The sequence below is a fragment of the Ranitomeya variabilis genome, chromosome 8 (assembly GCF_051348905.1).
Source record: "Ranitomeya variabilis isolate aRanVar5 chromosome 8, aRanVar5.hap1, whole genome shotgun sequence".
NCBI lineage: Eukaryota > Metazoa > Chordata > Amphibia > Anura > Dendrobatidae > Ranitomeya > Ranitomeya variabilis.
The window spans coordinates 144,937,069-144,962,009 of NC_135239.1; the positions used below are offsets into that span (position 1 = coordinate 144,937,069).

The 24,941-nt window shown below is 44.3% G+C and overlaps 1 protein-coding gene across 3 annotated transcripts in view; it reads right to left on the minus strand.

Annotated features, from left to right (window-relative positions):
- The window catches only part of UBN2 (ubinuclein 2), a 155,057-nt gene that overhangs the window by 100,155 nt on the left and 29,961 nt on the right, over window positions 1-24,941 (minus strand). The window contains exons 2-5 of one of the 3 annotated variants that reach the window (XM_077275884.1): window positions 18,015-18,107; window positions 9,780-9,881; window positions 1,671-1,805; window positions 1,192-1,275 (exon numbers count right to left, since the gene is read on the minus strand). In XM_077275884.1, coding sequence (XP_077131999.1) covers window positions 1,192-1,275; window positions 1,671-1,805; window positions 9,780-9,881; window positions 18,015-18,107 — 414 coding nt within the window. The remainder of the gene's footprint in view (window positions 1-1,191; window positions 1,276-1,670; window positions 1,806-9,779; window positions 9,882-18,014; window positions 18,108-24,941) is intronic. The other 2 variants (XM_077275887.1, XM_077275886.1) reach the window with 2 other exon arrangements.

Below are 24,941 nucleotides of genomic sequence, written 5' to 3' on the forward strand. Positions count from 1 at the left end.
GCAAGGTCGGTTTTTGTAATAAATTATGTATAAGCTATGCAGCAATAGAGAGCCCAGACTATTTTCTTAAAATATGGGTACGAATGCTAGATGCCCCTGAATACATATTGACTATATAAGAGGCAGTAATGCCGGAGCTCATCACATGTATTCGCTCTCCTGAACACATGTATTCATACTGAACTGTGCTTGCACCTCCTCATCATATACACTTTTCCAGTAGTTTGTGGCTTGTCTATATTTTGTTGACCCCATTTGGGGAAGTGCAACATGACTGTTCTAAATACATAGCATTTGCTTTCTTAGGCTTCCTTTCACACTTGCTATAAGTACTGACGCACGTTGTGAAAATTTTGCACGACGTGGGCAGCGGATGCAGTTTTTCAACGCATCCGCTGCCCATTCTGAAGTCCAGGGAGGAGGGGGCGGAGTTCCGTCTGCGCACGCGTGGTAGAAAATGGCGGACGCGACGTACGAAAAAATGTTCCTTGAACGTTTTTTCGTGCCGACGGTCCGCCAAAACACGACGAATCCAGTGCACGACGCGATCTGTCTATATGGCTATACGTCGCGATCCATCGGCAATACAAGTCAATAGGCAAAAAATGCATCCTGCAGGCATATTTGCAGGATCCGGTTTTTGCCCAAAATGACGCATTGCGACGGATTCAAAACGACGCAAGTGTGAAAGTAGCCATAGGCCTCTTTTACACTTCTGTCTTTCTTTTTCCGTCACAATGCGTCGTTTTGTGAAAAAAAAAACGGATCCAGCAAATGTTTCTGCTGGATCCGTTATTTTCTCAGACTTGTATTAGCGACGGATTGTGACGGATGGCCATCCGTTTCATCCGTCGTGCGCTGGATCAGTCGTAAAATTGCTGTTCGTCGGGCGGAGACAACGCACATAGAAACGTTTTTTCTGCAAGTCGGAAAATCGCTCAGGGATGTATCCTGAGCTGTCGTCGTTGACTATAATGGAAGCCTATGGACGCAGGATCCGTTGCTGACTGTCAAAAGCAGGAATCCAGCGACGGGTTCAGTCTTTTGAAACTGAGCATGCCTGGAAGAACTTCCCGTCAGGGAAATGCTCTCTCTTGTTACTATTGATGCTGCCTTTGGCGCATCCATAGTAAAAAGATATAATGTTAAAAGTAATTAAAAAAAAAAAAAAAAAAATCCTGATATTCTCACCTTCCGGCATCCCCCATAGCCTTCCCGATGCTCGCGATGCTCCCAGCAGCTCCCGTTCCCAGTAATGCCTCGCGAGACAATGACCTGTGATGACATAGCGGTCTCCCGATCATCAGGTAATTTCACAAGGCATCACGATTTTTTTTTATTATTATTTTTAACATGGGTTGTGTTGCGCATGCGTTTTCGCAGCGGAAAAACGTGGCGAAGACGCATACACAACGTGTGCACATAGCCAATTCTGGCAACTGCCTCAACGGGTCCATCAAAAAAAACGGACCCAGTGCACACGTTATTTTTACAATCTGCGCAGGATCCGTCTTTTCAACATTTTGACGGATTGTGACTGATTGTAAAAAACAGAAGTGTGAAAGAGGCCTTAGCAGCGCAAGATATGCAGTTATGGTTGTGAATAATTTCTACTTTTATTCTTCTACAACTCTACATAACACAAAAGTTGGCAGCTCTTATTTACTTACTTTTGATTTGTGCTTTTTATTTTCAACAAAATCTTCATTTTCTGAATCTGAAGCTTGACGAAACTGCAATGTTCCAGTGTTGATATAAAACCCACCATATTTTGTAGTCAAAGAAGCTGGAACCAACTCATCATACTAAAATTGAGACAAAGATTTAAATAAAAAAAAACAAAACATTTGTTCAGAGATAGAAAAATTGGTTAACATTAAAGTCATCCTAAAATTTGAACACAAATATATGAATAATGTATTAAAAAGGAGCACAACATTGTTATATTATTATTATTATTATCAACAACTAGTGATGAGTGAATATACTCGTTACTCGAGATTTCCCGAGCACGCTCGGGGGTCCTCTGAGTATTTTTTAGTGCTCGGAGATTTAGTTTTCATCGCCGCAGCTGAATGATTTACATCTGATAGCCAGCATAAGTACATGTGGGGGTTGCCTGGTTGCTAGGGAATCCCCACATGTACTTATGCTGGCTAACAGATGTAAATCATTCAGCTGCCGCAATGAAAACTAAATCTCCGAGCACTAAAAAATACTCGGAGGACACCCAATCGTGCTCGGGAAATCTCGAGCAATGAGTATATTCACTCATCACAAGTAACAACCTCTGTTAACGATACTTTGTTTCCAAAGCCCCTTTGGATCATGTGACTACCTGTGACTTATCGGCTCACACAGCGTCTTCTGTATACAAGTGTGTGAGACTCTTCTAGTCTTGTTCTATGTCTCAGACTTAGGCCTTTTTCACACTAGCGTCGTGCACTGCACGTCGCTAGGCGTAGTTTTGCAGAAAAAACGCATCCTGCAAAAGTGCTTGCAGGATGCGTTTTTTCTCCATAGACTTTTATTAGCGACGCAGTGCAACGCATTGCCACACGTCGCAACCGTCGTGCGACGGTTGCGTCGTGTTGCGTTGGACCGTCGCCACCAAAAAACGTTGCTTGTAACATTTTTTGGTGCGTCGTCTGCAGCATTTCCGACCGCGCATGCGCAGCCGAAACTCCGCCCCCGCCTCCCCGCACCTCACAATGGGGCAGCGATGTGTTGAAAAACAGCATCCGCTGTCCCTGTTGTGCGGCGCTTTCACAGCTAGCGTCGGTGCGCCGCAACCTCGCATAGCGACGTGCAGTGCACGACGCTAGTGTGAAAGTAGCCTTAGGCTGCCGTCACACTAGCAGTATTTGGTCAGTATTTTACCTCAGTATTTGTAAGCCAAAACCAGGAGTGGAACAATAGAGGAAAAGTATAATAGAAACATGTGCACCACTTCTGCATTTATCACCCACTCCTGGTTTTGCCTTACAAATACTGATGTAAAATACTGACCAAATACTGCTAGTGTGACGGCAGCCTTACATTGAGAAAGTCACACGGGTCCACACAAAAAGATGCTTTGTGGGCCATCAGGTCACATGATGGCAGAGTGGAAACGGCATTGGAAACAGCAAGAGACAGTAATCTGTCAGTATTGTAAGCCAGCCTAAACACACGTTTGGATACAAAAAAAAATGCTGAAGTGCAAATATAGATAGCGGTGAGAGCAACAGTGGGGGAGGGGCTGCTTCGCCCAACATTCAGCGTGTGCGAGTGACAGCAGACACGTCACTACATCAAATCTGCAGCACAATAACTGTGGGGGCCAGCATACTTTCTGTGGAGGGCTACGGGGCTGCTATTCTGTGTGTGTGAGGCATCATATAGTGTGTGTGTGCGGCTGTGAAGACCATCATACCATGTGTGGGGTGGCTGTGAGGAACACCGTGTGTGGAGGGGGCCATCATACTGTGTTGGGGAGCTGTGGGGCCATCATACTGTGTTGGGGAGCTGTGGGGCCATCATACTGTGTTGGGGAGCTGTGGGGCCATCATACTGTGTTGGGGAGCTGTGGGGCCATCATACTGTGTTGGGGAGCTGTGGGGCCATCATACTGTGATGGGGAGCTGTGGGGCCCATCATACTGTGTTGGGGAGCTGTGGGGCCATCATACTGTGTTGGGGAGCTGTCGGGCCATCATACTGTGTTAGGGAGCTGTGGGGCCATCATACTGTGTTGGGGAGCTGTGGGGCCATCATACTGTGTTGGGGAGCTGTGGGGCCATCATACTGTGTTGGGGAGCTGTGGCGCCATCATACTGTGTTGGGGAGCTGTGGGGCCATCATACTGTGATGGGGAGCTGTGGGGCCATCATACTGTGTTGGGCAGCTGTGGGGCCATCATACTGTGTTGGGGAGCTGTGGCGCCATCATACTGTGTTGGGGAGCGGTGGGGTCATCATACTATGTTGGGGAGCTGTGTGGCCATCATACTGTGTTGGGGAGCTGTAGGGAAATCATACTGTGTGGGGGCTGTAGGAGAATGACACTGAGCAGCAGTGCTATTGGTCAAAGTACAAGGCCTGAATAACAGGAACATATGATTTATAAACTTTATAAAAAGCAGTAAATTACATGGCTTTGATAAACTGCTAGTGGTAAGAATACATGCTAAATAAAGACCTATCATAACATGTATTAGCAGTAGCAACAAGTCAGCAGACATAAAGCGAACTTGTCTGAATGATTTTGCTAAGTAAACTATAAGCATTGTCACGTTGGTGGTGTTAGATTAAAATAATATCTGAACTGAATTAATCCATCTTCTAGTTTTTGTGTAATCAGTGTTAGAAGTTTTCAGTTAAGTGTGTAGTGTAGGCAGTCTTATCTTCCTTCTCTAAGCAAGGAAAACCAAGGAAAGACGTTCCCACAGGCCTCCCCGAAGCACAAACATGTTCCTCATCATAGAGACAGACTGGTGCTTCGGGGAGGCCTATGGGCAGCTTTTTCCTTGGGTTTCTCTGGCTTTGAGCAGGAAGATAAGACTGCCATCAGGTCACAGAATTCAAGGTATCATTTTATTCAGCTTCCTATGACATTCATGCCCATATTGACGGCTAAGGAGGGTTGATCCTACTGACAGATGCCCTTAAACCGGTAGATCATTTTTGATGATATACCCTTTAATGATATCCAGAAGAAAGAGGGGGGGGGGGGGGGGCTGACAGCTTTCACTAAGCCAGATGCTTGTGCAGTATTCCAAGGAACCAACTTGGAAGATCAACAGCATACGAAAAAGCAAACAGCGTCCAATCCAGGGTGATATATTTCCAAATAAAGTTTATTCAGCCATCACATAACGTTTCGATCTGTTGTAGGCCTTTTTCAAGTACTTAATTGATAAAGATCTACAACAGGTCGAAACGTTCTTTGATGGCGGAATAATCTTCATGTTTGGAAGTTTATCACCCTGAATTAGACGAGGTTTGCTTTTTTGTATGATGTACATACCCTTTAATTTTTACAGAACATTCCCATAATCACTAATAGTGGTCCACATATATCCACTTCATAATGACAAACATTTGCAAAAGGTGAAAAAAAATTGTTTTAGTTCCATTGTCATTTGCGACTTTGTACACATCAGCAGACAAGCAGCCGTGTATGTGGAGGGGCATGGAAGGCCACAAACAGCAGATGACACTGTCAGGGATAGGACACTGGCTATCCCTACTACGGGAGGTGGTGAGGGGACGTAGGAAGGGATTATGCTATGGGGGTCTGGATGTGTATGTTAGGTCATGACACGGTGTATATTTTTTTGGGAGGGGCGCCTCACTCTGGATGTACAAATCATTGTAAAAGAAGAAGAGCTTGAAAGTTCTGTGTACCTTACATTGGTGTGGTCAGGCACTCTGGAGGTGGATATGTAATTTATTATGACACAGATTGTGACTATAGGGTGTGGTTCTAAATTACTTAAACAAAATAAAAAAAAAAAAAAAAGGGTTTCAAAGATTATTTTTAAATAACCAGAAAGTCAGATGATCATATAAGGGAATCTGTCACCACATTTGCCCTATCTAAACTAATAATATGGACACACAAGATCTAAACTTCTGAGGAGAGTGATCCCTGTGTGTCATATCAGATGTATTGTTGTGGATATCACTTTATATAAATGGCCTCTTCCAGGCTCGGGGAGGATGGTGTCTGCAGATAACTCTGCCTCCAGAGCTGATTTCATATTAAGGAGGCGTTCCTAGAACGAGACAAGTAAACAAAACAGGAGAAATTAAATTTGTCTTCTTGCAAACATAGTTTTGCTTCTCTCAGCTCTGCTGTATTGTAACAATATTGCAGCCCTGTCTGCCTGTGAGATGGAAGCTGAGCGGAACCTGCAGATGTGTCAGGTATAACCACACACAGCTCTGCAGTGAGGTCAGGAGAGCAGAGTGGCCATCACACTGGTAACTCCTCCTTCATGTAAAAGCTGCTCTAGAGGCAGACTTATCTCGATGCATCATGCTCCCCGGAGCCTGGAAGAGGTCATTTATAGACCGTGAGAAGATCATTTCTCAGCAACAACACACCTGTTATGAGAGACACAGGGATCATTCTCCTCAGCTGTCTAATCTAGATAGGTCAAATGTGTGTCACGATCCATTTTTTGGATTTGTGGTAGCTCTGGTTCCACTTGGTTTAAAACTTTTTTTCCTTTTGGACTATTGGGGGTTAATGTCAGTCCCCCCCCCCCCCCAATCTGGTGTTACTGCAGTGCTCCTGGGCCAGCTGATGTGGGTGGTGACCACTCCCACCATCCTTTAAAAGGTCGCCTGATGCACTTTCCTTCTGGAGACCAGCCTAGCAGGAGCAGCTCTCTGGTGTCAGCCACGTCTGGAGATTGGAGTCCAGTTGCCGTTATCTGTGGTGTGGAGCTTAGCTGCGGTGTTCATAAGCCAAGTGTGATGTTTTTTTTTCACCTTGTCTCTTTGGTGTTTGTCACGTTTGTCACACGTGTGTGTGTGTGTGTGTGTGTGTGTGTGTGTGTGTGTGTGTGTGTGTGTGTGTGTGTATGTGTATGTGTATATATTATCTGCAGAGGTGAGGCTAATGCTCCCTGCCGGCCAGTTCACTAGCAAGGGCAGTAATAGGTGACTACTACGGACGAGGTATCCTGGGGTGGCAGGGGGAAGGACACAGATAGAGCGTTAGGAGTGTGCAGGGACAGGCTTAGGTTTGAGCTCAGGTGGTGACCATCCTCCATTCCCTACGGGTAGGGCCTTCCTGTCAGCTTTTCCATCCCCTTGTTTGTGAGTTGTGCCGACCGTTGAATGACCACCTGTTGGGTCAGGTCACACTGTGAAATTATTACCAACAGTCACATTTTTTGCGGCGAGCCATAGCCCAAATGCAGGCTTTTACTCAACTGATCCAGACCCTCACTGATGAGCTTAAGGAGCTGCAGGGTCAGGTGACGCAGCAGCTTCAGCAGCTGACGGGGATCTGGGCCTTGGCTCAGTTGCAGGCTCAACCAGAACCAAAAATATCTCTTCCCTGACCGTTTCTCTGGAGGGAGAAATAGGTTTGTTGCATTTAAAAAAAGCCTACAAGCTGTATTTCCGGCTTCGCCTTCGTTCTTCAGGGAGTGAGGAACAGCGTGTGGGGATTATAGTCTCCCTTCTTAAGGGTTATCCTCAATCCTGGCCCTTCTCCCTGCCGACCCGTTCACCATCTTTACGGTCGGTACACGAGTTTTTCACAGCATTGCCGCTGGGTTATGGGAATCCTGATGGAGTGTCCCTGGCTGAGCCTCGACTCCGTAAAGTCAAACAGGGGAGACGGCCGTCTGAAGAGTATTGCTCAGAGTTTAGGAGGTGGGCCACTGACACGCAGTGAAATGACCCTGCCCTTAGAAGCCATTTTTGTCAGGGTCTGTCACCTAGGCTACAAGATACTCTGGTGCAGTACGTTGCTCCTAGGTCGTTTGAAGCCGACCATGTCCCTTGCTATCCGGTTGCATAGACGCCTCAGTGAGAGACATACACCAAATCTGCCTCCTGTTGTCCTTTCTAGGGAGAAGGACACAGAGGTGCAGAAGGACAAACCTATGCAGGTTGGAGGAGTGTCATCTCAAAGGGGTTGCCTGCCGTTCGTCATGGTATGGGGGCATGTTATTACTGTGGGCAGACTGGTCATTTTATCTATGTCTGCCCAGCTCGCGCCAAAGTACCATCATCATCTCAAAAGCCGCGTCCCCCTGGTCGTGTGGAGGGAGGCGACGAGGGTGTGTATATTTCCTCCATCTTCTCGTCTCAGTGTACCATACTTGCTGAAGTGTTGATTGGCAGGGTAACAGACTGTACTGCTACTTGTGGACAGTGTAGCGGGATTCAATTTGGTGGATGCTTGCTTTGTTCAAACCCATGGTCTGAGGGGTAGGACGCTAGCGAGATCCCCAAGCGTTCAGGCCATTGACTCACTCCCACTCAGCCAGGGGACGGTGATCCAAGTCATAGAGGGTATACACCTGCGTATAGGGACTGATCATGAAGAGTCCCTGTTGTGCTACGTCTTGGAGGGTATGCCAACTCCCATTGTCTTAGGCCTCCCTTGGTTGAAAAGACACAACCTGGTCATAGATTGGAGGTCCAGGGAAGTAGTTAGCTGAGACCAGTCATGTAAGGACTGCTGCCCGGGAGCTACAATCTCGGCCGTTTATCTGCAACCTACCCCTTCTCCGGTGGGGGGAAGCAGAAGTGCTGCCAGGGGGTAGGGGCAAGACTCAACCCTCGCCAGAAGTAAACCCTGCATGTCAGAGTCCTCTTAGGGGGAGGGTGGTTGTTCCCTCTGTGCATAGTGGGGTAAGAGATTGGCGACACAGGGGGAGCCTCTATTGTCGCTTCTTCAAAGAGTTCACCATCTTGTGGCCAACATATGCGTGGAAATACAGGTCCGGACCTGAACGTTTGTGTGAACGAATATGTGTGGATGTCCACCAAAAATATCAGGTGGAAGCGTGCTAGGGTGATCGGTCCATATCAGGTGTCGGCCATTCTCAGCCCGGGGACTTTACAGCTGGAGTTACCCCCCAGTAATGCGCATACAAAACTCATTCCACAGGTCAGCGCTCTGGAGATTTATGGCGCCTCCAGAGCTCACGTTATCGCAACCTCCATCGGGCTGTGTTCGCCGTAAACCTGAGGGTCAGGTGACTGCAGAAGAACTCTGGTGGATCGAGGCGTCCTCACCATGTGTCGTTTTCTGGTGAGGTCCGGTGTTGAGGGTCCAGAGGCCCCTCATTGAAAGGGGGGTAATGTCACGATCCACGTTTTGGATTTGTGGCAGCTCTGGTTCCACTTAGTCCAAAAGAAAAAGAGTTTCAAACTATCGGGGGTTAATCCCTGCATCAGCTGACTGTTGGTGATCCAGTTTCCTTCTGGAAACCAGCCTAGAAGGAGCAGCTCTCTGGTGTCAGCCACGTCTGGGGATTGGCGTCCAGCTGCCATTGTTATCTGTGGTGTGGAGCTTAGCTGCGGTGTTCATAAGCTAAAATGTTGTGTTTTTTTCACACCTTCCCCCTTTGGTGCTCCTTGCCGGCCAGTGCACTAGCCATGGCAGTAATAGGTGACTACAAGGGATGAGGTATCCTGACGGTGGTGGGGAAAGGGGGGAGAGGACCCACATAGGGCGTTAGGTCAGTACAGGGACAGGCTTAGGTTTGAGCTCAGGTGGTGACCATCCCCATTCCCTATGGGTAGGGCCTTCCTCTCACCTTTTCCATCCCATTGTTTGCGAGTTGTGCCGTCCGTTGACCGACCACCTGTTGGGTCGGGTCACACAGTGACAATGTGGTGACAGATTCCCTTTAAAAATATTGTTAACTTCTCCATCATGCTTCACTGCCACTGTGTCAGCCACGCAATGATATTGTTTTGACAACTCTCAGGTAACCGCTGCAGCCAAACATTGTCCACGGCAATGACAACATGACTACTGAGGCAGAATTTCAGGAATAACAGGGAGGTGAGCAGTTTGACTGAGTTAATTTATTATTTAATCCATATCCTGCTTTCTGGCATTTAAATAAAAACAAAACTTCAAAAACATTTAAAAGTTAACATTACTATATGCATTTAAATTTGGCAACTAGCTGTCTTATTTGGCATTTTTTTTTTTTTTTTTTTGGGCGCCAATGGTTCCTGCCAATTTATTTTAGTCTGGGGTATCTACCTATTTTCTTCCTATTTACCACAACTTTACAACTGAGAAAACTACACTTACTGCCTCAGAGTTATCAATAAAAGGATCCGTCTCGTCATAGCCATAACCCATGTCAATCAGATCCTGCATACGATCCTTTCGATGGCGGTGACTTTTCACACCCTGTTAAAAAAAATAAATAAATAAAAAAAGAAAAAGTTTTTTCTAATCTCTAATTGTTACTGTTTTAGGAGCACAGCTTAAGAGTCAGTGAGCAAGACTAGCTACTGTGATTGCTGCTACAATAGAGCAAATATCACGGTTATTGTATGCTTGAATTTATTTTTTCAATCAAATGTTTTAATTTTGTCTTGCTGTAACACTAATATTTTCTGAAGCAAATCTTGGGGAACTTACAGTACACATCAGACGTTTGGACACACCTGTTCAAGCAATGGCCTTTCTTGTTCTTATTAAAATGTGCACGTTGCAGATTCAGACTGAAGTCCGCAAAACTACAAAGGAACACATGGAAACACGAGTAAACAAACTCTGTGTGAAACAAACCAGAACGTGTGACATCTTCCAATTCCTCGAAGGCCCTCCTGTCACTCTGATCACAAATATACACCCCCTTGTCATTCTCTCTACATCAGGTTGTCATCTGGAATGGCTTCCTATGAGCACGTATGCATCATCACTAGTTCTTCGGTGGAATCACTGGCCTTCAGAATGGTTTGCAATCATCAGGTATTTGTACACAGCTCCATGCAGTGATGAGCTCTATTACAACTAAGGCTACTTTCACACTTCCGTCGGTACGGGGCCGTCGCCATGCGTCGGCCCGACGTACCGACGGACATTGTCAAATAAATGCTCAACGGGGGCAGCGGATGCAGTTTTTCAACGCATCCGCTGCCACATTGTAATGTCCGGGGAGGAGGGGGCGGAGTTTAAGCCGCGCATGCGCGGTCGAAAATGGCGGACGCAACGCGCACAAAAAAGTTACATGGAACTTTTTTTGTGCCGACGGTCCGCCAAAACACGAAGCATCGTCGCGATCCGTCGCTAATACAAGTGTATGGGGAAAAAAACGCATCCTGCAAGCACATTTGCAGAATCCGTTTTTTTCCCAAAACGACAGATTGCAACGTACGTCACACAACGCAAGTGTGAAAGTAGCCTAAAGTAAGGAGATTGTCTGCTCGCCTACAGCCATTATTCATTGTAATACAAAGGAGCGTGCTCAGAAGTCTGAAGTGCTTTCAGTTGTAAACAGTAGAAGGTAAAATGTTTCCGGGAAACAGGTCCACATGGACATCATGCATCATTGCATACATCTAAATTAACTATTCACCTATTTATGCAATTCCCTTGCTATATTAACATGGACAGAGTTGTGGATGTTAATAACGATATATAATGTTTAAATGGGGTTGTTCACTACTTGGACAACCCCTTGTTCAAAATGTTTGGCCCCCATAAAATAAAACCTAGACTCTCCTTCTGTGCCAGCGCCATTCCCGCAGTGTCGACAGTCGCTCTCACCGAGGTTCCTGTGCTGCGGTTGTGACACCGGTGTCCATTCAGAGGTGGAGTCACTGTCTCCGCCTTCGGACAAATAGAACATGAAGATGAAGTCCGGGCTGCAGCAGCTGATCTTGGACTTCCTCTTCCTGATCAATTTGACAGTAGGTGGGGACAGTGACGCTGTCACGCATCACAACATCACATAAGAGCCAATGCAGACACCGTGGAAATGGCGAAAGCACGGGAGGTCAGTATAAGCTTTATTATTTTATGGTTGCCAAGCAAGGGGTATGAGAAGAAATTGTCCAAGTAGTGGACAACTTTAACATTAAAACCTTGTTGTATTCCTGCTTTAAGATTATATAGCTACCACGACTATATTTAGCAGTTTTTGTCCATGGTCTCCAACCCTTATTGATTTAAAAAGTCACTCAATTGCTGTGACTTTAAAGGGGTTGCCCGGTCTAAAACGATAAGTCTGCAGTCATTCTGTGTGACTGCAGACTTATGAATATCCCCAGGGCATTGCGAGGATTCACCTGTTTCTGGGCTGGAAACGGCGGTGATTCATGCGATATGCATACTCCCGGCCACAACCAGACTAGTATGCGCAGCCTCAATCCATACACTTGTATTGAGCAACCTCACTGTATACAAGTGTATAGAGCAAGGCCACACCCACTAGTCTGCCCGGGAGTATGCATATCGCATAAATCACCACCATTACTGGCTCAGAAACAGGCGAATCCTCGCAATGCACAGTGCATGCCCTGGGGATATTCATAAGTCTGCAGTCACACAGAATGACTGCAGACTTATTATTTTAGACCAGACAACCACTTTAAAAGATTTTGCTGTGTTCCGGGACATAGTGCACCGGCGCATGCGCAGTAGTGCTTTTCAGCATACTGTGCGTGCGCGAGGCAAGATTGCATTGCAAGAAGAAATATAAACCAGCTCACCCGTGATGCATAAACCAATCCTCGGGAGCACGGACCCGCTGTGTTCAGGCGTATAGAGTCCAAAAAGAAAAGAATGTCCAGCTTCACCGAATCCGTAAAAAAGAGTTTTCTTTATTCACATACTATTGAGCATAGAGGATACAGACTTCAGCACAAGCCATATGGGTAAGAATCTCAACGCGTTTCTGGAGACTAAGCTCCCTTAATCATGACATGTCATGATTAAGGGAGCTTAGTCTCCAGAAACGCGTTGAGATTCTTACCCATATGGCTTGTGCTGAAGTCTGTATCCTCTATGCTCAATAGTATGTGAATAAAGAAAACTCTTTTTTACGGATTCGGTGAAGCTGGACATTCTTTTCTTTTAAGATTGCATTGCGCACGAGCGAACTATGGAGGACACCTACTCAAAATTCCCCAAAATATTGCTGACAGCGGGGAAGGACGAAAGACGACGAAATACCGCCCATCGGACCGGACACAGGGCATTTACATAGCCCGCCAATTTGAGGTGATAGATTCCCTTTAACCCTTTGTGACCGGGCCAAATTTTTTAAAATCTGACCACTTTATGTGGTGGAACGCTTCAATATATCCCATTGATTTACAGAATGTTTGTTCATGACACATTATACTTTATGATAATGGTACATTTAGGTCGATATCTTTTGTGTTTATTTATTTTAAAAAAAATCAGAAATTTGACAAAAATGTGAAAAAAAAATGCAATTTTCAAGCTTTGAATGATTATCCATTTAATCCAGATTGACACACCATAGCAAAACATTAATAAACATTTCCCTCGTGTCTGCTTTAAATCGGCACTATTTGTAAAATGTTGTTTTACTTTGGTAGCATTTTAGAAGGTTTAAAAATGTAGCAGCAATTTTTTATTTTTCCAAGGAAAATGCAAAAAAATTTTTGGGGGAACTATCCAGGTTTGAAGTGACTTTGGGGGTCCTATTATATTGGAAAACCCCCAAAAGGGATACCATTTTAAAAATATTACCCCCTGACATATTGAAAGCTGCTGTCATGTAGTTTATTAACCCTTCAGGTACTTTTCAGGAATTAATGCAAAGAGACATGACAGGAATGAAAAAGTGTATATTTACTACCTAAATGTTGTTAACTTCTGAACAGGCCACTAAAGCCGGCACACTAAGGCCACGTGCACACGTTGCAGATTACTCTGAGGATTTTTCCGGACTGATTTTGGTAAATCATCAGGTAACCAGCACTGCAGATTTCCTGCAGATTTACCGCGATTCGTTTGCGGATTTTGTGCGGATTCCACCTGCGGATTCCTATTATGGAGCAGGTGTAAACCACTGCGGAATCCGCACAAAGAAATGACATGCTGCGGAATAAACAACGATACGTTTCCACGTGTTTTTTTTCGCAGCATGTGCACTGCGGATTTTGTTTTCCATAGGTTTACATGGTACTGTAAACTCAGGGACAACTGCTGCAAAATCCGCAACGTGTGCACATACACTAAGGCCGATATTTGGTTGTGAGTTGCCATGGCCAACATCAGGACCACACAGTCATGATCTCAGGGTGCCGAAAGGGATAAAGAGGGAGAAGCCACACTCTGTTAATCATTGATATGATGTAGCCACTATTGACAGCAGATATTAAACAGATATGGACAGTGCAAACACTGCACTGATCATGGCTAATGCAACAAGTTGTCAGCTATAGTGTACAGCCGACAGCTGCTGGACTGTCACCTGTATGGGGATGCTATTCTCTTATAGCGCAGGTCAGTAAAAAGACATTGGCTGTCATTAAGGGGTTAAGATCTTTCCAAAGGGATTTAGATCCAGACTCATTACTGGCCACTTCTCATCCATTTCTGGGTGTTTCTTGAAGTATGTTGTATGGGGTCATTCTCCTGCTGGAAGACCCATGACCTAGGATGCAAACCCAGCTTTCTGACACTGTGTGCTACTTGCAACCCAGAAGTCTTTAGTAATCTTCGGATTTCATGATGCCTTGCACACAGTCAAGGCACCCAGTGCCGAGACAGCAAAACAACCACCATATTTGACTGTAGGTACTGTGTTCTTTTCTTTGTAGCCCTCACCCCGTTTATGGTAAACAGTAGAATGATGTGCTTTACCAAACAGCTCTATCTTGGTCTCATATGTCAACAAGAGGTTTTCACAAAACAATTTTGGCTTACTTATTTACATTTTGGCAAACCAGTCTAGTTCTTTTTTTTTTTGTCAGCAGTGGGGTCCTCCTGGGTCTCCCTGCCATAGCATAGCATTTCATTTCATTCAAATGTTGACGGAAAATTCACACTGACACTGATGCACCCTGATCTGGTAATCCACCATCCGGACTTTCCTGCATTGCAACTTTTCAACAATTCTTCTCTGCCATACACGTCCAGCGAGATTAGCTACAGTGCTATGGGTTGTAAGTGTCTTGATTAAGTTGCACACCATGGACAAAGGAACATCAAGATCCCTTGAGATGGACTTGTAACCTTGGGATTGTTGATATTGTTCAACAATTTTGGTTCTCAAGTCCTCAGACAGTTCTCTATTTCTGTTCTCCATGCCTAGTGCGGCACACACAATGCAAATATGGAGTCAACTTTTCCCCTTTTTAATTTCAGGTGCGATTTTCATGTTGCTCACACCTGTTATTTGCCACAGGCGAGTTTGAACAAGAATCACATGCAGACCATTTTTGGCTTGTATATGACATTAAGTTCAATTTGCCTCTTTAAGGCTGGTTTCACATTTGCGGATGGAGGTGCTGTGGAGGGCTGCATACGTCCTCTGTGAAGCTCCGCCCACCGCTGCAACCTCTTCCGGTCAGCTCCGCCTACGCCGGCATGCGTACCCTATATTTACCATTCGGTATGCAGGCCATGACGATGTATGCAGATGCCACCGCATGAGTCGATTTGTCGGTGCGGCGACCTGCGCCAAATGCAACGAGTTGCATTTTCGTGAAGCCCCCCGCAGCACCTCATCCGCAAATGTGAAACCAGCCTTATTCTTTTTTTTGTGTTGTTCCAAGACAAAGGAAATAAACAGGTGTATAACAAAACATGAGCAATTGCAATAATTGTCTGGGAGAAATACTTTGTTTTCTGCAATAATTTTAAGGGTGCCAACACTTGTAGTCATAACTGTATGTTGCAATGAGACAATGACCCAAAACATACCTGCAGGCTGTGTAAGGGCTGTGTGACCAACATGGGGAAGCATGGAGTTTTAACAAAAACCGAGTTGCTTTGGAATGAGCTGGACTGCAGAATTAAGGTAAAGTAGCCAACAAGTGCTCAGTACATCTGGCAACTCCTTCAAGACTGTTAAAGTCATTCCATATGAATGCCTGATGAAACTACTTGAGGGAATACCAAGGGGATGTAAAGCTGTTGTCAGAGTAAACGGGGAGAGAGTACACTGAGGAATATAAGGTTTAACACATTCTGGTTTGTTTCACGCTTATTTCTTTATGCCTTTTTCTCATATGTGTTCCTTCATGGTTTTGCCACCTTCAGTACTGTTCAAACCAAGTACAGGCTCTCGGTGCATCATGACGTGGCCAAACATTTAAATAAGCATACTTGTTTTCCCATCTAACTCCGTCCTTCTCTAGCTCTATAAAGCCAGTGCTGTCAAAGAAAAGGGAAGGGAGGCAGCTTGAGGAAAAACAAGTAGGTGTTAAGGTGTAATTAATTGTGATGAGCGAATGTGCTTGGGTAAGGTGTCATCAGAGCACGCTTGTGTGCTGACAGAGTATCTTCGGTGTGCTCGAATTGCCGCGGCTGCATGTCTCACAGATGCTCGACAGCCACAACACATGCTGGTATTGCCCAACCAACAGGACAGCCGCGAGACATGCAGCCATGACGGCTCAAACATTATTGGAGCACGCCGACGATACTCAGTTAGCACACAAGCGTGCTCATATAACACCTTATCCGAGCACGTGCTCTCAACACCAGTAATTAAGTGTCTGGCTACACCATGAGGCACCAAGAGGCGGTACTTTGTATGAACAGTCATTCTCTGCTGACAGAGTCCCTTTGTCCTTTTAACCATGTGATTGCATCCTCTTGTCTTTTTTCATTTCAAAATATATAAAACATGACTTTTTAGAACTAGAGTTGAAAAACATAGAAGCGATTTCTTTTACCCTGAATGGTCCATAAAAAAAGGGCTTAAAAGATTTCAGATCTTATAACGAAACTAAAGGCATCATAATGAATGGCTGCTTTTCTGCCATACATCAGAAGGGTGTCATCCGAACGATGCTGACCAGTCCATACTCCCATACACAGGAATGCTCGCTCGGCCAAGCGCTCCTGTGTTCTCTATGAGAAAGCCGCCAACTGACACATTGTATGGTGGCGTATCTCAAGGAAAACATTACAGTTGCCAGTCTGAGATCTCTCCTGACCTGGAGTCGGACAGTGACCCGATACACATTAGACCATTCTCCAAACCCATCGAAATCAGCAGGTGAAATGTGTATGGGAGTCTTTAGTAGTTTACCCATCAGCTTTGTAGTGTAGACAGGGACTTGTCAATCTGGTCAATCTGAGAAATTTAAAGAGTACATGTCACCAGGTCAAAGTGTTCAACTTTCACTTTTATTTTATTTCCATCGCTCCTGAGTATTCGTTTTTTTCTTTTAAATCTGCCATACTGTTGAATTATTGGCGCTAATTTTTATGGTCTGTATAAGGGGCGTGGATTACAGGATTATCGGTGGGCGTGCCTTTAGGCTTCGCTGCATTATTACCCTGTGAAGACCGCCCCTTTAGTAAATAAATAGTACAGCACAAATATGGGCCACCTGACCTGGTGAAGGGTCCTATTTTGACTAGTTTCAGTTTAACGTATTTTGGTCCTAATTGAGTTAGCGTCTGCTAAACGCTATAACTTTTTAACTATATACATGATTTTTACAGCTTTATGGTTACACAATTTTAGCTTTTTAAACCCTTTGCAACATGGTGAATCTCCATTTTTGCGCCCCTCTACACCCTTCTCCAAAACCCATAACTTATTACTTATTAAGTCACCAAAGCTGTATGAGGGCTTGTTTTTTTGTACGACTAGTTGTAGGTTTGAATGACAATATCCATTTTCCATGCAAGGTACTGAGAACACAAAAATGACATTTGCTGGAAAAAAAACCCCACACAATTCTGCAATTGTTTTTTGGGAATTTTTTTCCCCACACAATGAAAGCCATAAAAACAGTGACCTGGCAAGGTGATTCTCTAGGCCAGTACGATTATGGCGATACCCAATATGCAGTGTTGAAACAAAATTAAGAAAATTTTACAAAGTGTATAAATTTTGCTTGTGTGGCCAATTTCTGAGATTTCAGTAACTATAACTGTACAAGGGCTTGTTTCTTGCATGGCAAGCTGACGTTTTTATTGATACCATTTTTGGTGTAGATATGACACTATGAACACTTCCTGTTGCATGTTTGTGATCTTGTAGCATCTCTAAAAAAAAAAAAAAAAAATTCTGGAGTTTTAATTTTATTCACTTTATGGATTAATTTTCGATTTTTATAGATGGGACTTTTACGGACACAGCAACCTCACAAGCATATTGTTTATATTTATTTTTAATGAGGGAAAAGGGGACTAATTTAAAGGGTTTTTTTTATTGTTCACATTTTTCACTTTATTAATCCCCATAGGGGACATAAACCTACGATTGTAGACTGCATAATTAATATATAACATTCAATGCAGCTGCCACAAAGTGCACACAAACTTCAGATGTAAACCTTTCCCCCTTCACCAATATACAATAAAAAAACTACTTACATATTTCGCTTCAAATTTTTTTGCCATTCTTTCTACTTCAAGCCTTTCACGTTCTTCATCATTAAACGGATCATTAGATGGGGGGATTTTAGCCTAAAATGTAAAGTAGAGCAGACTTATGAGATTATTAGTTACTTTTCTTATAGCAAAGCTTACATCAATCTTTTAGAAAAGGATAGAAATGTCACAAAGAGCAAAGTTAGGCTACGTTCACATTTGCGTTGTTGGGCGCAGCGTCGTCGACGCATACCGATGCATGCGTCATGCGCCCCTATCTTTAACATGGGGGGAACATGGACATGCGCCGGTATGCGTTGTACTGCATTTTACGACGCATGCGTCATATAGACGCACAAGACAGGGCGCAGGGGACGCTACTTGTAGCGTTTTCCCTGCGCCGAAAGTCCCGATCTGTAGGATCTTATGAAAACGCATGCGGCGCAAAACGCTGCGTTGTGTACATGCGTTGTTGGTTGCGTCGCATCGCCGACGCTGCGCCCAAGAACGCAAATGTGAACGTAGCCTAACAAAAACAAACCACTCCCAATTCTGGTGCCACACCTGGAAGACACTTACACCTTGCCTAACTTTAGATACCAGCACACCAAGCATTTCATGCATCCTCACACATTTTAGCCTGGTTGCTCATGCGGCAACCACCCAGTGCATCTGAAAGTTACTCCTGTGGTTCTAAGCATAATAATAATACGCTAATTGTATAAAAGCAGGAAAGCAGGGAAAAATGCTACAGATGCAGAATATGAGAAAGGAGAATTCAGACGCAACATGATTTACTGATATTTTTGTTTAGCGAAAGCCCTGCCAATTGTACCCATGGGCCTGTCTGGGACCCATAAATTACACACAAGCAAGTGATAATGCTTTATTTTTCCTGAAGCTCAGCAGCACAGTCATCAGACTTACCACTTAGTCCAGCTGGCCTCAGTTAGGGCAACATTGCTGGTAGCTTCCTTTAAACCAGGGCTCCTGTGAAGGAGCCCATCCAAACATAACCACTATGCAAACTCCTGACATGGAAATGCTTTGGCCACTTGGGTAATGATCAGGCTACTTTCACAAATGCACCCAGACTTATCCATGGTAGTCTAGCAAACAAACTTTCAGGCATCAATTGTGTAGCTTTTAAAGGGAACCTGTCACCCCCAAAATTGAAGGTGAGCTAAGCCCACCAGCATCAGGGGCTTATCTACAGCATTCTGTAATGCTGTAGATAAGCCCCCGATGTTACCTGAAAGATGAGAAAGAGGTTAGATTCTACTCACCCAGGGGCGGTCCGATCCGATGGGCGTCGCGGTCCGGGGCCTCCCATCTTCTTACGATGATGTCCTCTTCTTTTCTTCCTGTTGCGGCTCCTGCGCAGGTGTACTTTGTCTGCCCTGTTGAGGGCAGAGCAAAGTACTGTAAGGTGCAGGTGCTGGGCCTCTCTGACCTTTCCAGACACCTGCGCATTGCAGTACTTTGCTCTGCCCTCATCAGGGCAGACAAAGTACGCCTGCGCCGGAGCATGAAGACAAGAAGAGGACGTCATCGTAAGAAGATGGGAGGCCCCGGACCGGACCACGATGCCCATCGGACCAGAACCGGACCGAAACCGCCCCTGGGTGAGTATAACCTAACCTCTTTTTCTCATGTTTCAGGATACATCGGGGGCTTATCTACAGCATTACAGAATTCTGTAGATAAGCCCCTGATGCCGGTGGGCTTAGCTCACCTTCGATTTTGGGGGTGACAGGTTCCCTTTAAGTTTCTGTGGAACACCTCTTGTAACTCTTCAATGGATCAATTCAAGGTGGTGCATGGTCATAGCGTTTATTAAAAAAACACGAGAAGTATAAAGAATTGTAGCAGTCACCCGATCCTTGGTGGTAGATTTCTTAATTCCATCACATGGATAACATCATAAGGTGCAGTGTATACGTGGCAAGGGAGATTAACAGGTGAGACAGGAGACCTGAAGGACTACAGCCTAATTATGGACCCGTAGAAGCACAAAGAAGTAGTGAAACAGCCATATTCCGTCAGGTCTCCTGTCTCACCTGTTAATCTCCCCTGCTATCTGCACCTTATAACGTTATCCATGTAATGGAATAAAGAAATATACCACCAGGGATCGGGTGAGTGCTGCAATTCTTTATACTTCTCGTGAATATCCATGGTAGTTCTGCCCACCACTATAACCTCTATGAACATGCCAGGGAAGACAGGTTGTCCAACTATGGCTCCCGTCTAGCAAACTTCACAACAAAATTAAAAAGGGGGAGACAATCGCACTCGGGGTAGGAGTATTAGATGCTTATTGCAGAAGTGTTGCCAAACAATACATATAGAAATAAGTACTCTCACAAACAGAATTTAAAGGTCAGCAGGCACACCGCAATGCTGTCAGAAAACAGCCACATGAATGATTTAACCTATTATCACAGACTGACAATAAATAAACACAATACAAATATCTTGTTTGACTCCAGTATCCCATTCATCAAGTCACAAACCCAATTTCAAAAAACTCTTATATGCAGTGTAGATCTGTGAGGGATATATCCAGATAATGGTGATAATCTAGGGGTTGGAAATGGTAATAACAGGTGTCAGCCTAGAGGAGCTCACGCCGATGTGGCGCCATGTGATGACAAAGGCACCACACAAAGGATAACAGAATGGAAAAAGTGCAACTACTCTTTACACTCATTGTGAATACTAGCAGGGCTGTGGAGTCAGAATGTGTCCATTTTGGTGGAGTCAGAATCAAATAATAAATTGGGTACAGTATTTAAATGCAGTATGTGCTGAATATCTTTTCATAAGAATTTGGGAAAGTTATGAAATATCCTATAAATATCTGCTCTATTCATCATCTAAGGTTCTCGTCTTTTAGCGGAGATGAATCTGTGCTGCACTTTATGTACATGCTGAGTAGTAAAGCTCTTCCTCTACAGATCAGAACAAAAAGGCTCTGATCAGGAATGCCTGCAGCCCTGCACTCATCTCAAGAACTGCTAGGAAAACAGGATTAAGGCAATTACCTCTTAAAGCATATCTAAACTTTAAATAAACTGTGTATAAATCAATACTCCAGTCTGTTTTCTCTGCATGCTTCATGTTTTATTTTCCTTTGCCTCTGAAAAGCTCACATTTGGAGGTTAGTTGATCTGATGTTCTTCATGTTATTAGCTCTGCTAGCAGTTTCAGTTTCTTTCTGGGTAGGATTCAGCACAAAACTTGCTCCCTCACTCCCCCCCCTCTTCATATACTGTGAAGCATCATGATGTGAAATATTTAACCTCTTCCCGACCTCGGACGGGATAGTACGTCTGAGGTCAGATACCGCGCTTTGATGCAGGGCTCCAGCGGTGAGCCCGCATCAAAACCGGGACATGTCAGTTGTTTTGAACAGCTGACATGTGCCCGCAATAGCGGCGGGTGAAATCGCGATTCACCCGCCGCTATTAACTAGTTAAATGCCGCTGTCAAACGCAGACAGAGGCATTTAACCGGCGCTTCCAGCCAGGCGGCTGGAAATGAGCGCATCGCTGACCCCCGTCACATGATTGGGGGTCAGCGATGCTTCTGTATTGTAACCATAGAGGTCCTTAAGACCTCTATGGTTACTGATGCCGGCCTGCTGTGAGCGCCACCCTGTGGTCGGCGCTCCTAGCACACCTGCATTTCTGCTACATAGCAGCGATCTGATCGCTGCTATGTAGCAGAGCCGATCGCGTTGTGCCGGCTTCTAGCCTCCTATGGAGGCTACTGAAGCATGGCAAAAGTTAAAAAAAAAAGTGAAAAACATAAAAAAAAATATAAAAGTTAAAATCACCCGCCTTTCGCCCCATTCAAAATCAATCAATCAAAAAAAAAAAAAAAATCAAACCTACACATATTTGGTATCGCCGCAATCAGAATCGCCCGATCTATCAATAAAAAAAAGGATTAACCTGATCGTAGCGAGAAAAAAATTCAAAACGCCAGAATGCCAGCACAGCACGCAAAAAATAAGTCCTCACCCGACCCCAGATCACGAAAAATGGAGAAGCTACGGGTATCGGAAAATGGCGCAATTTTATTTATTTATTTTTTTGCAAAGTTTGGAATTTTTTTTCACCACTTCGATAAAAGAGAACCTAGACATGTTTGGTGTCTATGAACTCGTACTGACCTGGAGAATCATAGTGGCAGGTCAGATTTAACATTTAGTGAACCTAGTAAAAAAAGCCAATCAAAAAACAAGTGTGGGATTGCACTTTTTTTTGCAATTTCACCGCACTTGGAATTTTTTTCCTGTTTTCTAGTACACTACATGGTAAAACCAATGATGTTGTTCAAAAGTACAACTTGTTTCACAAAAAATAAGCCCTCACATGGCCATATTGACGGAAAAATAAAAAAGTTATGGCTCTGGGAAGAAGGGGAGCAAAAAACAAACACGGAAAAACGGAAAATCCCAAGGTCATTAAGGGGTTAATGAGCTGTAGAGCTGTATCCTGAGAAATGCCAGAGACTGAACGTTCTGCGTAAAGCTATGCAATACCATAAATCACAAACTTTTTATTCGTCATATGTACTATTGATTTATGCAAAATTTGTTTTATTTCTATCCAAAATTATACACGATTCCCTATTCTTGCAGTAATATATACAGTACAGACCAAAAGTTTGGACACACCTCATTTAAAGATTTTTTTGTATTTTCATGACTATGAAAATTGTATATTCACACTGAAGGCATCAAAACTATGAATTAAAGGGAACCTGTCACCACCCCCAGGCGTTTGAAACTAAAAGAGCCACCTTGTGCAGCAGTAATGCTGCATTCTGACAAGGTGGCTCTTTTAGTTCTGGGTGCTGTAACTGCAGAAATAATCCATTTTGTAATTTGTCAGAAAATACCTTTCTTCAGTCCTGGAGGCAGGACTTTTCCCCCTGCTGCAGACGCCACACAGCCGTCACTCAAGTCTTCTTGGCGCCGGGCGCCGCCTCCTCAGCGCTATTTTGAAATGAGCCGGCGCGTGCGCTCTTCTCTCCTGCCTGGTGCAGGCGCAGTGAGCGCTGCCCGACTGTCCTCACATACAGTCTAGCTGACTGCGCCTGTGCGGACGCCCTGCCTGTGAATCCCAGCCCCGCAGTGTCTTCTGATTTATTCACATTGCGGGGCTGGGATTCACAGGCAGGGCGTCTGCAGCGGGGGGGAAAGTCCTGCCTCCTTGACTGAAGAAAGGTATGTTCTGACAAATTACAAAACGGACTATTTCTGCAGTTACAGCACCCAGAACTAAAAGAGCACCTTGTCAGAATGCAGCATTACTGCTGCACAAGATGGCTCTTTTAGTTTCAAACTCCTGGGGGGGGGGGGGGTGACAGGTTCCCTTTAACACATGTGGAATTACAGTTATATGAAAAAGTTTGTGCGCCCCTATTAATCTTAAGCTTAATGTTTTATAAAAATTGTTTTTTTTTGCAACAGCTATTTCAGTTTCATATATCTAATAACTGTTGGACACAGTAATGTTTCTGCCTTGAAATTAGGTTTATTGTACTAACAGAAAATGTGCAATCAGCATTCAAACAAAATTTGACAGGTGCATAAGTATGGGCACCCGTATGTTCTTGTTTTAAAAACTCCTACCTACTTTTTACTGACTTACTAAACCACTTTTTTTTGGTTTTGTAACCTCATTGAGCTTTGAACTTCATAGCCAGGTGTATGCAATCACGAGAAAAGCTACTTAAAGTGGCCACTTGCAAGTTGTTCTCCTGTTTGAATCTCCTCTGAAGAGTGGCATCATGGGCTCCTCAAAACAACTGTCAAATGATCTGAAAACAAAGATTATTCAATATAGTTGTTCAGGGGAAGAATACAAAAAGCTGTCTCAGAGATTTAACCTGTCAATTTCCACTGTGAGGAACATAGTAAGGAAATGGAAGAACACAGGTACAGTTCTTGTTAAGGCCAGAAGTGGCAGGCCAGGAAAAACATCAGAAAGGCAGAGAAGAAGAATGGTGAGATCAGTCAAGGACAATCCTCAGATCACCTCCAGAGAGCTGCAGCATCAACTTGCTGCAGATGGTGTCACTGTGCATCGATCAACTATACAACGCACTTTGCACAAGGAGAAGCTGTATGGGAGAGTGATGCGAAAGAAGCAGTTTCTGCAAGCACGCCCCAAACAGTCGGCTGAGGTATGCAAAAGCACATTTGGAGGAGCCAATTTCTTTTTGGAAGAAGGTCCTGTGGACTGATGAAACCAAGATTGAGTTGTTTGGACATACAAAAAGGCGTTATGCATGGCGGCAAAAAAAACAGTTATTCCAAGAAAAACACTTGCTACCCACAGTAAAATTTGGTTGAGGTTCCATCATGCTTTGGGGCTGTGTGGCCAATGCCGGCACCGGGAGTCTTGTTAAAGTTGAGGGACGCATGGATTCCTCTCAGTATCAGCAGATTCTTGACAATAATGTTCATGAATCTGTGACAAAGTTGAAGTTACGCAGGGGATGGATCTTTCAGCAAGACAATGATCCAAAACACCGGTCCAAATCTACTCAGGCATTCATGCAGAGGAACAATTACACTGTTCTGGAATGGCCATCCCAGTCCCCAGACCTGAATATCATTGAACATCTGTGGGATCATTTGAAGAGGGCTGTCCATGCTCGGCGACCATCAAACTTAACTGAACTGGAATTGTTTTGTAAAGAGGAATGGTCAAAAATACCTTCATCCAGGATCTCATTAAAAGCTACAGGAAGCAACTAGAGGCTGTTATTTTTGCAAAAGGAGGATCTACTAAATATTAATGTCACTTTTCTGGTGAGGTGCCCATACTTATGCACCTGTCAAATTTTGTTTGAATGCAGATTGCACATTTTCTGTTAGTACAATAAACCTCATTTCAAGGCAGAAACATT